The 16,288-nt window shown below is 33.2% G+C and overlaps 1 protein-coding gene across 1 annotated transcript in view; it reads left to right on the plus strand.

Moving 5' to 3' along the window:
* Positions 1-16,288, plus strand: part of ELP4 (elongator acetyltransferase complex subunit 4) — a 210,204-nt gene that overhangs the window by 88,779 nt on the left and 105,137 nt on the right. Inside the window, exons 8-9 of the mRNA XM_036259175.1 lie at positions 1,586-1,694; positions 4,875-4,981. Of these exons, the coding sequence (XP_036115068.1) occupies positions 1,586-1,694; positions 4,875-4,981 (216 nt within the window). The remainder of the gene's footprint in view (positions 1-1,585; positions 1,695-4,874; positions 4,982-16,288) is intronic.

The following is a 16,288-nucleotide window of genomic DNA, read 5'->3' on the forward strand; positions in this document are numbered from 1 at the left end:
TGATAGAATGGTCTTTGGCTGAAGAAATATTGAGAGGAGCATGTTTATGGCCTCCGAAGCCCCCGTTATTCCTGGAGTAGGACCGTCCCCTGTGGCACAGAACTGAAAGTGAGGAATCAATCTGGATTATTTTCTCATCATTGAGTGAAGAATTGCCTTAGAAAAAACAGCATTTCCAAATTATATTTGTTTTTCCATACTTGGTGCTCACGTGATTAAAAGTATGAAAGACAAAATAATTATTTTTACTTGTTCCTTTTAAAAGCACTAATTAGAGACTGAAACATCTTTTACATAACACAAATTTCTACCTCTGGAGTAGTTTCAAATATTGCCCTAGGTGTGAGTTAACCAGACATTTCAACATAATGTTTAATGACAGGGGCTACTATGTATTTCATGCTGAGTCAGGTAACATTGACCAGCCAGCCCTCTTTCATTTTGCTTCCTTATACAAACTTCACAAGAGGACTTAAGAAACAGAGGAATATCAGTAAGCTCAGTAGTCAGTCATGTTTTCAGAAAGTGAACATCTTTGACTATATTAGGACTTCTCTCTAACAGGGAAAATGGTATTAGACCAATAAATTTTCTTAACTGTTTTACATTTCTCATCCTTTTTTTGAAGAGTCGTTTTAAACTGGTGAACATTACCAGTGTGTAAAGTGGAAGTTTTCAAATTATAAAATTTTAACAATATATTTTTTCAACTCATCGAGCTCTTCATAACAAAAAATTTTCTAGGATGTTACAGCTTATAAAACAAATTTCTGACTTACCAGCCTATTGGATTGAAAGGAATACTGACTTTCCATTAGATAAAATAACTCAAGAAAACCTATAAGATGGTTAATTATTGTATTGTAAAGCAATGGAATTCTGGGTATTTTAGAACTATTACTACTTTAAACATAGCTTTTTAAGGCTGTATTGTTTAGCAATACTTTTGTTTCATATCAGGGTGTGTTGGAAAGGAAGGGTAAGCTACTAGTCTAGGGCTAGTTGCCTGCCATCTTTTCTTTGCCTTTATTGTTATCCCAGAGCCCAAGAGCAGCATCTGGAAAGAGAAAACAGAAGACTCCAGAGCTAGCCGTGCTGCTGCAACCTCTTAGCTGGACCCTTCCCTGTTTCTAATGTAATAGATGACCTCGGCTGTGACAGGGCTGGGAGCTGGTCCCATTTGACAGATGACAGTAGGATCTTTCTTTATACATTTTACTGTACTGTCTACTGCTCCCGAATCCTGATGTCTATCAGATTTTCCAGCAGGCAATGACTAAAGTAATTTGAAAAATAATAGTATATGAGCACAAAGGTAGCCTTGCCCCTTAAGACAAGAGAAAAATAATGAATTTATATTTTCTACCAAAACTAAAGTATGTCCCCTCAGTTCTTTGATTTAAAATAGCATACCTACAAGGGCATATTTTCAATTAAGGGCATATTTTCATCCAGTTTAAGTCATTTCTCTCGCTATGTTGCTAGTCTGTCTCCTCTACAATTTGTCATTGAGATGGCAGAATGGCTTGATATACATGTTGTATTTTTAAACATAACATGAGTGTTTTGTTTCTTTGTTTTACAGAATAAAGCAATTATTGCTCGTATTATAAACTTGTCAGATACAGTAGTTCATCTGGAGTCGTTTATTGGTTCTGAGAGAGAAACCAACCCATTATACAAGGATTATCATGGTAAGCAGTGCCTTTATAATGAGAAGAGCATGTCCTGGTTGCTTCTAAAGTACCTGGAAGCATCTTGTCCAATCATAGTATCTACTGTGAAGTAGCATGAACTTTATTGCATAAATATATCTATTAAATGTTTTCTATTCCTGGCCAGTCTTCCATGGCAGCTTGTCTCCAAACTACATTAAGATGACAGACTATGGTAACTATTTGAAGGGGGTCAAACCCTAGTTCTAGGGTATGGCTCAGCCAGATGTACATTTTGTTGTCCCGGTGGCCTGAATTTGCCATGAAATCAGTCGTACTTATTAGCCATTTGTGAAATAAGTATATTAATTTTAATAATAACAGCTTGGTATAAGGGTTGATACTTAAAAAACTTAACTGTCTGATAAAAAAATAAAATTTATAGTGCATTGTTTTAAAAGGCCTAGTCAATCACATTTTTAGAAAGTGAGCATCTACGATTATATTTGGACTTTTCTTATTTTGTTGTTAGTTTGAGTCATGAATAAATTTTAAAATATCACCACCCTAGTATACACAGGTCAGTTATTCAGACTTTTGAACTTACAGGTTTGAAGCTTTTAATACTATTTTAGTCATTTGGTTGATTTGGGGGTTTTTTTTAGTAAAGGTTCTTACATAGAACTATTGCAATAGGAAAGGTTTAGTAATTATGCATATCTTAGATTTAACCTGAATATAGGACGTGATGAATAATAGATTTTTACCTATGTACTTATTCTGAGTAAATATTAATTGTTGCTGTTACCATTGTGGAACTACCATACTTACATGGAAACCCCTAGTCTGATTACCAAATAGCTTTTTTGATATTGTTTTTAATCCTCACTCGAGGACATTTTTCCATTGATTTTTTAGATAGAATGGAAGGGAGGGAGGGCGGGAGAGAGAGAGATCGACTGGTTGCCTCCCACACGACCCTGACCCAGGGCCTAGGATAGAACCTGCAACCAAGGTCCATGCCCTTGATCAGAAATCAGACCTGCGACTCTGGTCCATGGGCCAACTGCCTAACCACTGAGCCGAACCAGCTGTGGCAGATGACTGAACAGCTTATTTGAAGTCTACTATAAGATCATGCAAGATTGTGATTGCAGGACTGTGGCAATCTCCAGAGTCTACAAATAAAAGATTATAATACACTTACATGATGATTGCCACTGCTTTGAAGAGTCAGCATACAACCTTTAAAAAATAAAATAGCATGATCTAACAAGCAAGTATTTTTAAAAAGCCTATAAAATATAATCGGTGAACAAAAGCTACGTAAAATCATTTGCCTCATGATCATTTACTTGCTTAAGTAAGCATCTGGTATATGCCCAGACTCTATGTATAACTCATTTAATATGGTATTGTCATTATGATAGGAAGAGAGCTATTAAGATCAAACTATTTCTTTTTTTATTGAGCTATAATTGACCTGTAAAATTTTATTAGCTTTAGGTGTACAACACAATGATTTTATATATGTATTATTGAGAAATGATTACCACAGTAAGTTAACATTCATCACCACACATAGTTCCAGTTTTTTTTTCCTTGTGATGAGAACTTTTAAGATCTACTCTCTTAGCAATTTTCAAATATACGATACAGTATAGTTTACCATAGTCATCATGCTGTACATTACATCCCCAGGTATTACTTATTGTGTAATTGGACAAACTATTTCTTTAATTTATTATCATTTCTGTTCTCTATGAAAACAATTCAAGTTAAATATTACCTTAGTAAATTATATCCGAGCATCATTTGTAAGTATTATGACCTTGTAAATTTAGTAAAATTACATTTTATATTTTAAAAACACTTAATATGATTAAAACATTTCAAGGATTGAAAGACTATGATTTTCATGCTGAAATCCCTGAGTTGATCAATTATTACCCACAAATTAATGGGTAGTTCTGATGACCAGTAAAGTTTCTATTAACAAGAAGGACCTGAGGAATCTTCATTCATTCTGTAAGGCCTCCTGATTTAACAGCTAAACAAGCACATGCAAGATTACAATGAAAAATGTGCTAATGAAAGTATGGTGTGCTAATTTCTAATATATTTTACTGAATAGCTCTGCATGACATATTTTTAATTTGTATCTAAACTGTCTTCCTAATACCTTTTGCATTCTTTTAAATAAATAAAATAAGTCAGATATTGTAGTGAATTATTTTTGAAAGGGGGCATTTCTAAAGTTAAGCTTCTGGAGGTTTATTTACCCTTTTAAGCTAAAACTAATACATATGTTGCTAAGAATTCAAGCACACACAAAGTTCTATAATAGACCAGCAGTTCTATAAATAAAATTTATCTACTTTGTTCAAATCTGGGTTTGCCGCCTTCCCTCACGTTTAGGGATCAATGTCTTTGGGGTGGTGATTTTTAAATACGGACCAAGTCAGGCAGAGAGACACGCTGAAGAATCTTCCATGTCTTCATGTGTAGCAAATGACCCCTGGTTTAGTCAGAAACTGCATTAAGCTGCACAAAAGCCATCCAGTGCCCTTGTCAGAAAAAATTAGCAAGTGTTTCTCCTGACAAGAGGCCAGAGCTCACGGTTTACCTAGCAGCTACGTAAAGGTCTAACATGCCCCAGAAATGAGTGTCTTGGGATGGCACAGGGGTTAATGTTTGATCCTAGAGTGTGCTCTAAAATGTCGTTTTCTTCAATGGTTTGTTCAAGTCATTAATAAGGTACAAAATGAAATACTTCTCATGAGTGCTTCCCTGGTTATCAGTAACCCATAAGCCTTGTTTTGCTGGCTGCTTACTGGTGCATTTAATAAAATAAAGATCACCCAGTGGTGCCGTGGGCAGCCTGCAAGGTGATAGCCATATTTGCTTACTGTAAATACAAGAGAAAATCACACACAAACCGGCTGTAGTTTTGACAACTAGTAAGATCCCTCTTTACATCTGTACTTCTGTACCGAAGTGCAATTAGTTTTCCTCGCACAAGGATTTCTGTTTATTTTATTCTGCTTGATTACTTGAGTATAATCACACCATTTGCTTCATTGCTCCTGGTAGTAAGCTCCAGTTTTAAAAGGGGAGGATGCTTGTGTGTAAATTTACAGGATTCTGCTGTAAGACTCTAATTTATGCATCCAGTGACAGCATTTTTAATTTTTTTCCTTTTATTTTCCTTTGCACCAGGTTTGATTCACATACGGCAGATTCCTCGGCTTAATAACTTGATGTGTGATGTGTCAGATGTCAAAGACTTAGCTTTTAAATTAAAAAGAAAGCTATTCACCATTGAGGTAAGAGAAAATTTTTATATTTTAGTTCACAGTCTTGAAGTAAATAGTATCTCTTCATATATATACATATATATATTTATATATATATATGTATATATATTTTTACTTCAATGAAATTCTTAGATGGTTCATGCTAAAGATTTAAGGTCTTTTGTGTAACGAGATAATTTTTTTAGACTATTCTATTTTTTTCTTTCATTTTAATGGCATATTATTAGAGTATAAAAAGGATTTTGTTTTAAATGTCTGTTTAAAGTAAGCTCCAAACTTACATGAGTATGACCTGCATATTCCCTAGACTTTCAAAGGCATATTTAATTCAATGTTAATGAGCTATGCTCATTTGTGTGTGGAATGTGAGTGCTACCACAGTTGTGTATGGCTGGAAAAAGAGAAGCCTTAGCTACTTTCTGAAAGCAAGTTTTTTAATGATAGTGAAATCACCTTTCTGCTTTCTGTGCTGAATAAAACAAAGTACTCTCATTTATACCAGTGCCTTTAAGTAAAATTTCCACAAAACTTAAACTTTTTTTGTGATCTCTATGCAAGTAATAGTGACAGAAAGTAGTACAAAAGATTTATTTCAACTTAATCTTGCTAAAGAGCAAATGAACATAGCACTATTAAGCAATTAGGGTTGATGTATTTATTAACGAAATAAATGCTCAGAGAGAGATGGCTTTTGGGTGGTGTGATAGTTATCAGTATAGTCGGTGCAATTTTTTTTAACAAAGACATAAAACAGCCAAGCAGCCTTGACAAACCATTTTGTTTAATCTCTTTTCAAATGAAAAGCTCTTAAGCAGGCCACTTGTCTTAACTGCTTGAATCCATAAAAAGAGAGAATTGCCACCAATAAATTAGCATATTTTTAACTTCATCACCAAATGATGGTCAATGTGGCTTGGCACTGCTTTGGTGTTTGGGACTTCACCCTTAAGTGACCACTTTGGCCCTTTTTTGACCCTCTGCCCTCTTTAGCTGGCCACTTGATAAGGTAACTTAATGGTTCTCTCTCTTTTTCTCTTTCCCTTCACATTTGCAAGTAGCACTAACCTATAAATCATTGTAAGGGCCCTATCCAGTGACAAATTAATGTGCCCTCCTTCTAATTAATGGTCATCAATGTCCTTAATTATCTAATCCTATTGAGAGCAGTTAATAGTTAATCAGGCAGCCAGTTCTTCAAGCAGGTCATCTCTGCAGGAGCAGTAGAAGTTTCTCATCTGGGGATACTCCCTTCAAAAGCCACTTAAAGCCAAAAGAACCAGAGTGTAAAAATACTGATTCTTGAGCTAATTTGCTTTGGTTCTCAAAAGAAACCATTGAAATGGAATCCAACCCTGTAATTGTTCAAACATTGTTTTAGTTTTTCAGACAATATTGAGAAATTTACCATAATATATGTAGTTATAAATGTGAAGTTGTAGTTGTTGATGTCACAAAGAGAGCATGCCTTACCATTTTCTTTGAAGTTGAATTTATATTGTTAATGAAAGATGTAAGTTTTGGGTTTTTTTTCTATGTGACGCCTTTCTCCTAAGATAAATATTTTGACTATCAGGTCTAAGGTATCATATCTAAAACTAAGCAAGGAGATTCCCTAGTGAAAAAAATATTGCACCTAGAGAAAAAAGTAGCATAGGAGTATGAATCATGTTTATTCATTCTCTCTCTCTCCCTCTCATACACACATACTGTGTCTTATTTTGGGGGTAAGAGGGTAGACATAGAGGACTTACATAATGTCGAGTGAGACCTCTCCTCTAAATAACTTTAGGTTCTAATAGTAACTACATTTTACCATTGAAGCCGATGAAAGTTCATTTATTAACCACATGGGTTTCTGTTCTGTTTTCTCTCTCCTCTTCTCACTCCTCTGAACTAAAAGAACCACTATAATTGGTTTAGAAGCAATATTTGAAAACAAAACACTGGTAGATGGTGGTTGTTTTTTTAAAGTTAATATTTAATACAGTCAATCAAACTCTTTACATTTTTGGCTTATAACCTAATCAATATATATATACACAAATAAGTATATATATAAATGGACATATATTTATATATATAAAGTTGTATTACATATTTATGCCATGAAATTCAATTTGGTGATTAGAAAAATATAAAGAATTGAGCAAACCTAATAAAAGTACTTATCGATATAATTTTAATAGTATAAAATCATGTGATTTGTATAAGATTAAATGCTTAAATATAGCATTATACATTGTAAAATGCATATCCAAACAGATAGCAAGTCTTTGGTGATAATATTCTAGACACTGGAAACAAAAGGACTTTTCTTATTAGGTGAAAAACTTATCTACCAAGTAGCAATGTTTTAATTTATACAACAAATACAAGTTTTTTGGTTTTTTTTTTTTTAAACTGGCCTGGTATTTTAAAAATAAATAAAATACATACTATACTAGTCAGTAAAGTCTGAGGCTATAATATACTAGCCATTGAATCTGCATCTTACTTTTAGAAAGGAAAGGTGGTTTAGCAGGTAGAGCAGAAATAACTTTTCTGATTCCATACAGGTAGATTTGTTACGTGTTGGGAATTTGCTGTCAATTACAGGGTCTAAAAAGGCATCATGGTCAGAAAACGGGGTCAAAAGAAACAGGCAAACACTCTCATCTCTATTTTTACGATACTTTTTCTTTGATTTATTACATCATTGCCTTTTTTATGTATGACAACTGGATATATTTTTACTAATGGCCATTAAGGGCCTTTAACAAGTAGAGCAACTTTAACCAGCAGTCTCCAATTTCTTGGGTGATTTGGAGAAGGCAAAATAATATTCCTTTCTTGGAATGGGTATTTGTATTGTCCAGATTCAGGTGGAAGCATTTATCTGATCACAGTAAATTTTTACTAATACCTAATATTCATCAACTATAAAGCTCTGTAAATTAGCCTCTCTGCAAAAACCATACCAAAACCCTATCTACAGTAAAGACACTAACATCCTGGCATACATTCTGGATAAATGAAAGAGAAAGTTTCAAGTTGATTCAATATGGTTTCAGTTAAAAGAAGTACTTTCCAATTCTCCGAAAATTGATAATTCTTATAAACTGAACATGGTAACTCTAGCGTATTTGATTATCCTTAATATCCTACTTAATCCTTTACCTTACCACATAATCTCTATTCAATCATAGCAACCATTTATTAAGCCTTTGTTATGTAACAAGTACTATACTGACTTATTTATATTTTCCATAGAGTGAGTAAATATTTTATAAAGATAATTAACTCTAACTATGTCTTATTTCATCTTAATAGCTATCCCAAAATTCAGAAGTTATATACTTCTTTGCTGAAATATATGTAATATAGATAAATTGTAGAGTTTTAAAAATAGTTCAACTAATACAGCTATAGGTATTATATAAGCTCCACTGGTCAAGTGAACTATAAACACTGCCTTCTCAGTAAACTTCTGTAAGATGCTTAACTTGGATACATAGCTTCACTTCCAAGCTGAAGTAATTATTTACACTTGTTTTTTTTGTTTTTTTCAATTTCTGTAATTTTTGTTTCTCTAATATTGGGGTCATCATTAACCAGTTTTTTCTTTATATTAGTAATTATGATATAATTATAATACATAAACAAGTAAGATTTGGTAGGATTTGAAATGTGGCTGCATTTAATTGGATAACATTGTAGGAGCAGCATTTTACTTGGATTTAGTGGTGTTTTGCTATTTTGATGTTGTATTGTTCAGTTGGATTATATCGTAACACTTTCTAATCACTGATTTTCTAATATAAACAGTAATGATGTATTATTACATGGGTTACAGCCTCTATCGAGGCTATTACAAACATTGTTTCTGCTTGAGTAGTGGGGCAGTTTTCCAGATCTAAGATTCAGTGTTTCTATGTTCAAGTCAAAAAGTGTGGTGACTGGGTTAAGCTGAAATATACAAAAGATATATACTATCCACCACAAATATTCAATGTAAGGATAAATAATACTTATGTAGGCTTTAATTGGTCCAAAAATAGTAATTATCATAAATAGTATATCTATGTGGATTCTGTACACCAAATAAATATTGATAATGCAGTAAGTCAAGTTTCCTTAAGGTTATTTTGTCCTACTTTCCCCATAATTCAGAATATAGGACCTCAGTACCTTCTCAATCACAAAGAACTTTTACTCACAGAATAATGGATCAACCAGTATTTATTAAGTAACATTATTTCTGATGCACTTGCTTAGTAGATTCACTCTTAGTATTAAGAATAGAATAGTATATGCCATCCATATAAGTTGACTTTATAATAATACTACAGTGTACTTGATATGATTCAGTAGAATTATTTGAAATTTTATATATTGGAAAGTCTTGCAAGTTACAAGGGTATCAGTCACTATGACAGTGTTGGACGATCTAGCATGTTGCATGGCATCGTAGGTCCTAGGTTTCCTTACTTCCCTACATTTTATCAGCAGCCTTTCCAGTTTTTAAATGGAAGCAGAAATATAACTGTTTACTATATCTAGAGGTAGAGGGGAGGAGTAGTTAACGTATTTGTCAATTCAAAATTATGTCACTAAAATATAGTAATAGAAATGTAAATATCTGGTTTGGGAGCATTATTAAGTTGTAGCATCATGGACCATATAGCCCAAAATGTCATTCTGATAATGAAGTCCTCCATAAATATTGGTTGGTATTTCAATCCCCAGATATACTGCAGTTAGCAAAAGCAAATCAAAGTAGAACTTAGACATATCTGTATGGATGAATTCTTTGTCAAAAGTAGATCCAAATTAATATTCTTTAACAATGAAAATGTCATTTTCTACATGTTTACATTTAACATAGTCATTATATTACCATTCCATTATTTATACTTTAATTCCCAAGTGACATAGCCATACAGTAATGTCATAGAGGTTTCACAGAATCTCCAGAAGTTGATTTAATGCTATATATATTTCACATGTCATAGTGAGCCTATCAAAATTGCAGACCACCTTAAGGGGAACACAGTTTTGAGACTCTGTCTAATCCTATTTCTTCCCACTTTGGAATCTTAATTAGAAGAGATAAGGAAAAAAAAAACATCATTTAACTAAATTATTGTCTTGAATCTGTAGCAAAAGGTATAATCCGCAATTGGGCCAATTAGTGAACCCCATAGTTAGCTATGCAGCAGCGAACAATTTGATTAGATCTGACACCGTCCTAGTTCCCACTGTTGTTTTGCCAGGTATGATGGTCAGACTTCAAAGAGCTTGAGGCATCAGCAGGGCAAGGTTTGGAGGCCAGCTTAGGTCCGGTTGTTAATCTCTCTGCTAAAACCACAGCGGCTCTCACACAAAACAAGCTTACACGACACAATCATGCGGTAGTAAAGTTAGGGTTGAGTCGTGCCAATTTGCCTTTGATTTTTTTATGATTGACCAAAGATGGCTACGTGACTAGACACATGCTGAAAGTACACTGATTAGGTAAGTTCCCAAAATATTTGAAGTATTTTTTTTAACTTCCTACATAAATGTTGTGAAAGCTTACTCCCTTTGATCAAAGTTCCAAAGTAATAGTACTGCATCCTGGGGGAAATGAGTATTTCTTACTGGCAGCCTGAATCCCAAACTGTTCATTTACCACTCCATAAAAATTTGTCTTTACATTAATAATTCCTAAAGGGGGATGTAAAAGGAAACTGTTTCTAAGTGGTCTGTGCTTTTTAAAAATCTATTAAGAGCCTTGAAAGAAAAAAAAAAAACATGTTTCCCTGAGTCATTTATGTTCACTGACAATGTTTCTGAAATTTCTTTATAATTATTTTCCACTTAAATGTTGTAGTAAAGTGCCCTTCCAGGAGGTGATTGCATAAGTGTTCTTTTCTCTGCCTTCTGATTTGTTGGAATATTGCAGTAATAGTGACATGTTTCCATTCTGAGGAAAGCCTACGGCTGCTTTAGTATTATTCCGAGTGATTGAAGCTGCCATCTTGCTGACTTTCCCTTAGGCAGCATAAGGCCTGTTTGCTTCTGTGTTCATTTCACATGCTTCCTGTGAATTTGGCTGGCAGAATATCAGTGCTGCATTAGGCAAGGAAGAGTACATTCAAGGTTGGCTATTATACATCTTAAAATTTCTGTATGGTCACCAACACCTCAGATACTAAACTTCTAGTTCGTTACATCAAATGAATCCTATTTTATTCAGGAAATGTAAGGAAAGCATGATTTGAATAGCAAGATGGTTGCACAAAGCACAAGTCAGATATTTAGAATCTTTCAAAATAGTCTTTAGTCCATGAGTCTCATAAAGATGCTCTGGTACCTGTAGTGCAGTAATCTCACCTTTGAGACCAAGATGATACAGATTCATCACCATCTAAGAATGCAAAGAGAAAAAGATCTCTTCTCCATTTAAAATGTTATAGATACAAACATTTTTATATGTTGTGTGGTGTGGCTCCAGGAAAATTATCTTGCCGTAGCCCAAGGATTTCCCTAAAGCCTTTGTAGAACTTCTGTAGCAGAATTCACCTAGCTTACATGATACTCCCTGAAACATTTCCTCCCACAGTGAGTTATTTTTCTATCTAAGAAAGATAGAAAAAGAGAAAACAAAAAATGATTTACAAATCTTGGCTGCCTCACATCATCAGTTTGAAAATAAGAATTTATATTTTACTAATATATTCTCTAGGGTGCCTAGAAGAGTAACAAATACAATATAGAGCTTAATACATATGGTATCCATATTTATGATATGCGATATCATATATGGGGTTGATATAAGTAGCTTTGCAGGTACTTTTATGCCCAAAACATCCTCAGTTCTTCCTCTCTGTCTTTGCACAACAGATGTCCAGAATATTCATCCCTCCGATCCTTTCATGGCCTTTTCTTCTCATTGTGTTGTAAGTTAAGTATCTCAGACTTTCTTAGAGATGTCATCCCCAACTAGCCCATCTGAAGTTTTTACTCAGTTATTTGCTATCATGTACTGTATTTTAATTCTTAGTATAACACTTATGTATTACTACGGTTGTTTACTGGTTAATTTGTTTATTTTCTCATCCTCACTCAACCTTACCTGTTGTAACCTTCACAAAAGTAGAGACGTAGTCTGCCTGGTTCACAGCTAAATCCTAAGCACATATAATAGGTATTCCATAAATATTTGTTGAGCCCTTGTGGCTCAGTTGGTTGGGCATCACCCTTGACACCAAAAGGTTGCAGTTTCAACTCCCGGTCAGGGCACATGCTCTGGTTGCAGGTTCAATCCCCGGTAGGGGGCGTTCAGGAGGCAGCCAATGGATGTTTAGCTCTCTCAGGTTGCTGTTTCCCTCTCCCTTCCTCTTTCTCTGAAAAAAGTAAGTAACCCATGTCTACCATCAAGGTATTTAAAAACATATATGGGTATCTCATTTGTTCCAGGCATTCTGTTGGGTGATTTTACATACATGGCCATATTTAGTTTTTAATTGAATCTCACAGGAACCCTTGCCATAGGCATTACTATACACATTTTAATGTACGGAAGTATAAGGAGTTATATAACCCTCCCAAGTCATAGAGCTGTGTTTAGAGCCAGGACCAAATCCAGATCTTCTGACTCTATGAGCAGAATTACAATGGAAAGTTAACAAGTTGAGGAGCCCTGTTAATTATTATTAATTATTATTATTTAAAAATAAAAAGTTTTTTTGAGTCTTTGGACAGGGACCTGGGACTATTGCAAGTGCTTTGTAGCCATTATCTCATTTCGTTTATACCATATACCATTATTATCAACATTTTGTGAATGAGGAAACTTAAGGTTCTGAGTAACCAAGCAACTTAACTAACCCAAAGTCACAGAGTTAATCACTAACAGACATAGCACTTAAATTCAAGTCTTTCTGCCCTGGCCGGTTTGGCTCAGCAGTTAGAACGTTGGCCTGTGGTCCCGAGAGACCTGGGTTCGGTTCCCACTAAGGGCGCATACCTCGGTTGCAATTTGTCCCCGGCCCTGGTTGGGTCGTGAGGGTGGCAGCCACTCAATGTGTCCCTTTCACGTCGATGTTTTTCTCTCTCTCCCTCTCTCTCTCCCTTCCACTCTATCTGAACAAAAAATGGAAAAATGTCCTCTGGTGAGGACATAAATAAATAAATAAATAAATAAATAAATAAATAAATAAATAAATTCAAGTCTTTCTTATTCCAAAGCCTGTGCTCTTAGCCACTAACTACTCACCATACTTCAGGATGTACTTCCATCTCATTTCAGTACAGAAGCCGGAAGGCCTCCACCCTGATAGATTAAAAAACAGAGATATAGATAATCTTTTAACATTCAAGTTAAAAATTATTCTGTTCCTAGCAAGCATTTCTACTCTGTTTTAATATAATACATTATGAAATTCAGATTGGATTAATCATAGCTTCTCCTTTATATAACATTTTGATATGTTTTATATGTATATAGATATGTATATGTTAGGTTGGCAAACTTGCTTTTTCCTAATTTTTGGTATTTTTTAATTTAAAAAGTTAATTTGCAAATAATAGAATGCCATTACCTGAAACACTATCCACTTGTGTAGGATTTCTAGATTTTTGCTACATGCGGTGGGGCAAATATTCTCTGCAAAGAAATATAGTTCTCTTATTCTAATCAACTACTTTGATATGATTCAAAAGTATCCCAAATTTAATTATAGTATATTATCATTATATTCACACAAGTTCTACATTCAGGTACTTTTGTAAATATTAATTTGTTCATAGATAGGTACTATGTTTATATATTATTTCTTATATTTTTCTAAATTATTTTTACATATATCATCTTTAGAGCATTAGGCATTATTTTGTGAGATAATTAAGGTATATACAACTTATAATTAGTCTACCAAATTCAATTTTTCAAATTTCTAATTTTGCCTCCCCTTATATTATAACTAGTTCTAATGAAGGTTTAGTTCATTCGTATTAAAGCCTGCTTTTTCTGTTACAAATATTTTCTATGTTGGCAGTTCTTTGAATACCATTTACAAGCAAATTAAACAGTAAATCTTATGATTGCAAAATGTTTTCTTCTTTTACTGATTAATATTACTAACAAGGGTTTCCTACAATTTAGTAATAAGGAGAAATTGTATTCTTCATTAAGAAAATATTAGATTAAATGTAAACTTTAAGTTTTTAAAAGCTAGAATATGGGGATCATATAAATAACTAAGAGAAAATGAGTTGTAGTGGAAATGCCTTTATCCACAAAACCAGTAAAACATTTATTTAATTAGAAATTAAATTTTGTCACAATTATTACTGTCATAACTCCATGCCGCATTAGACATTTCATAGAGTAGCCAGTTCAGGTTTTGTGTATCTGGTATAGTGAAGTTCACTGAACTGTTTTGTCAGGTGCTGTCAAGTCAACCGACTGTTGTTGTAGAGAACCAAATGAAATCATTGTGACGTGAGCCTTCCAGAGCTAAGATACCCAATATGAATGGTTTAATGAATTTGAATATTTGGTTTCCGTTTTTTGTAAGACTGTCAAAATATATTGCACTCATTCAGAAATTTGAGTTAATCAGTTGAAATATCTAACCCTATACGTTATTAAAAATTTATTTTATATATTTCTTAATATAAGTAACACTTGACATGTATTTGGGTATGTTTTGTTGGATATATACTTCTTCACCAAACATTTCAAAGTAAAGTTCCAATTGTATATAGTTACTTAGTAAAAAGATAGAAGAGGTGTCTTTTACTAAAACTGAAATTTTCTCTTATAAGGAAGCTCGTTTCAAGTTTGACATAACTATTTTTGTTTCCAATGGCTTTTATGAAAAACAAAGTTGTATTTGGTTAGATTTTAAGAATTTATGAGATTTTTATGCATGTTATAAATATTTCTTATATGATTGGAAAAACAGTTTATCTTTCTGATCTTTAGTTATTTAAAAGGTGTTATTATAGGGTTGACTTTGTTAAATGCCTCAGACTTCATTTACATATTTAGATGTGTGGGGGTGCTGTTTCTATCTCTGTTCAATAACCTAAGAAATATTTTACCAACTTATAGTGTAGCTATGGTGTAGCATTGAAAACCTTGTAACAAAAAGCCCCTTGGTGCAATTAAAGGTCACTTGTACATATTGTAATAGGCTACTCATTTACAAGATCTTTGTTAAGGGTCAGTGCTATAGCATGAAATGGATTGCCCTTGTTGAGCCTATAAATAAATGGGTCAACTTATCTCATATTCAGTGGGCAAAGGAAAAAGCTAGCACAATACTAATTTATTTATATTTTTATAAACAAATTGCTAAAATGTTGAGCAAAACCAAAAACACTAGTGCTGTATTCGTGACATAAATAATTATAGAAATGTATTAGAACATGTAACTACAGTTTTTAAGAAGAACTGCTTACGCACATGATTTTATTTGTTTAAATATATGGATCACAAGCAGATACACAACACAGTATAGCGATAGTGTTCAAATGTCTTGTACCATAAAACTAGCATGTTTCAAAGTGACTAAGATATATGTACTCCATTATTTCTGTATTGAAGTTCAAAACTTGTCAGGGTAGGTATGAAAATGGGTTCAAACTGGATAGTGATTTATTTTAATCATCTTTCATAGCCTTTCCAATGCTTTTAGGGAAAAGCTGGTGGTGCAAATAAAGTATTAATAATGAATTCAGTCACTTGATTTTTCAATAAATTAAGACTACGATAAAAATAAAACTAATAACAAAAAAATATTTTATACCTTATAATTAAATACATTTAGGTTTTATATTATATATAATATGTGTCATTATATATATGTGTGTGTATATATATATATATAGTATGCATCATTTTTTGTTCTCAAACTAAAATCAAGTTAGTAAAAATATACTAATGAAATAAATTTATGCAGCACTTTCTAGATTCTTTCCTCAGATTTTGGCCATTCAGACACACAACAACTACACAATCTAATTTTCTTTTTGGTTTCTGTGTACTATCAAAAATGCAAAAATAATTTAAATTGTAATCAATGCCAAACTAAATCTTCTGGGTTAAACAAAAATAATCTAACGATGGATTTGAATTAAGAATTGAATGAATAATGATATATCATCTTATAGAACTGATTGGTCTGTAACAATACTAAGACCAGTCATAAAGTACATAAGTAACCAAGAGAAATCCTGATCTAAGTAGTCTCTGCTTGTTATTTAGTTCTTGAATGTCCACTCTGCACTGTTTTGTTTGTTTTTGCTGCCATACTTCAGCACAGTGAAAATATCATGCGTAAGCCT

Source organism: Molossus molossus, unplaced genomic scaffold, assembly GCF_014108415.1.
Source record: "Molossus molossus isolate mMolMol1 unplaced genomic scaffold, mMolMol1.p scaffold_m16_p_13, whole genome shotgun sequence".
In the NCBI taxonomy this organism is placed as follows: domain Eukaryota; kingdom Metazoa; phylum Chordata; class Mammalia; order Chiroptera; family Molossidae; genus Molossus; species Molossus molossus.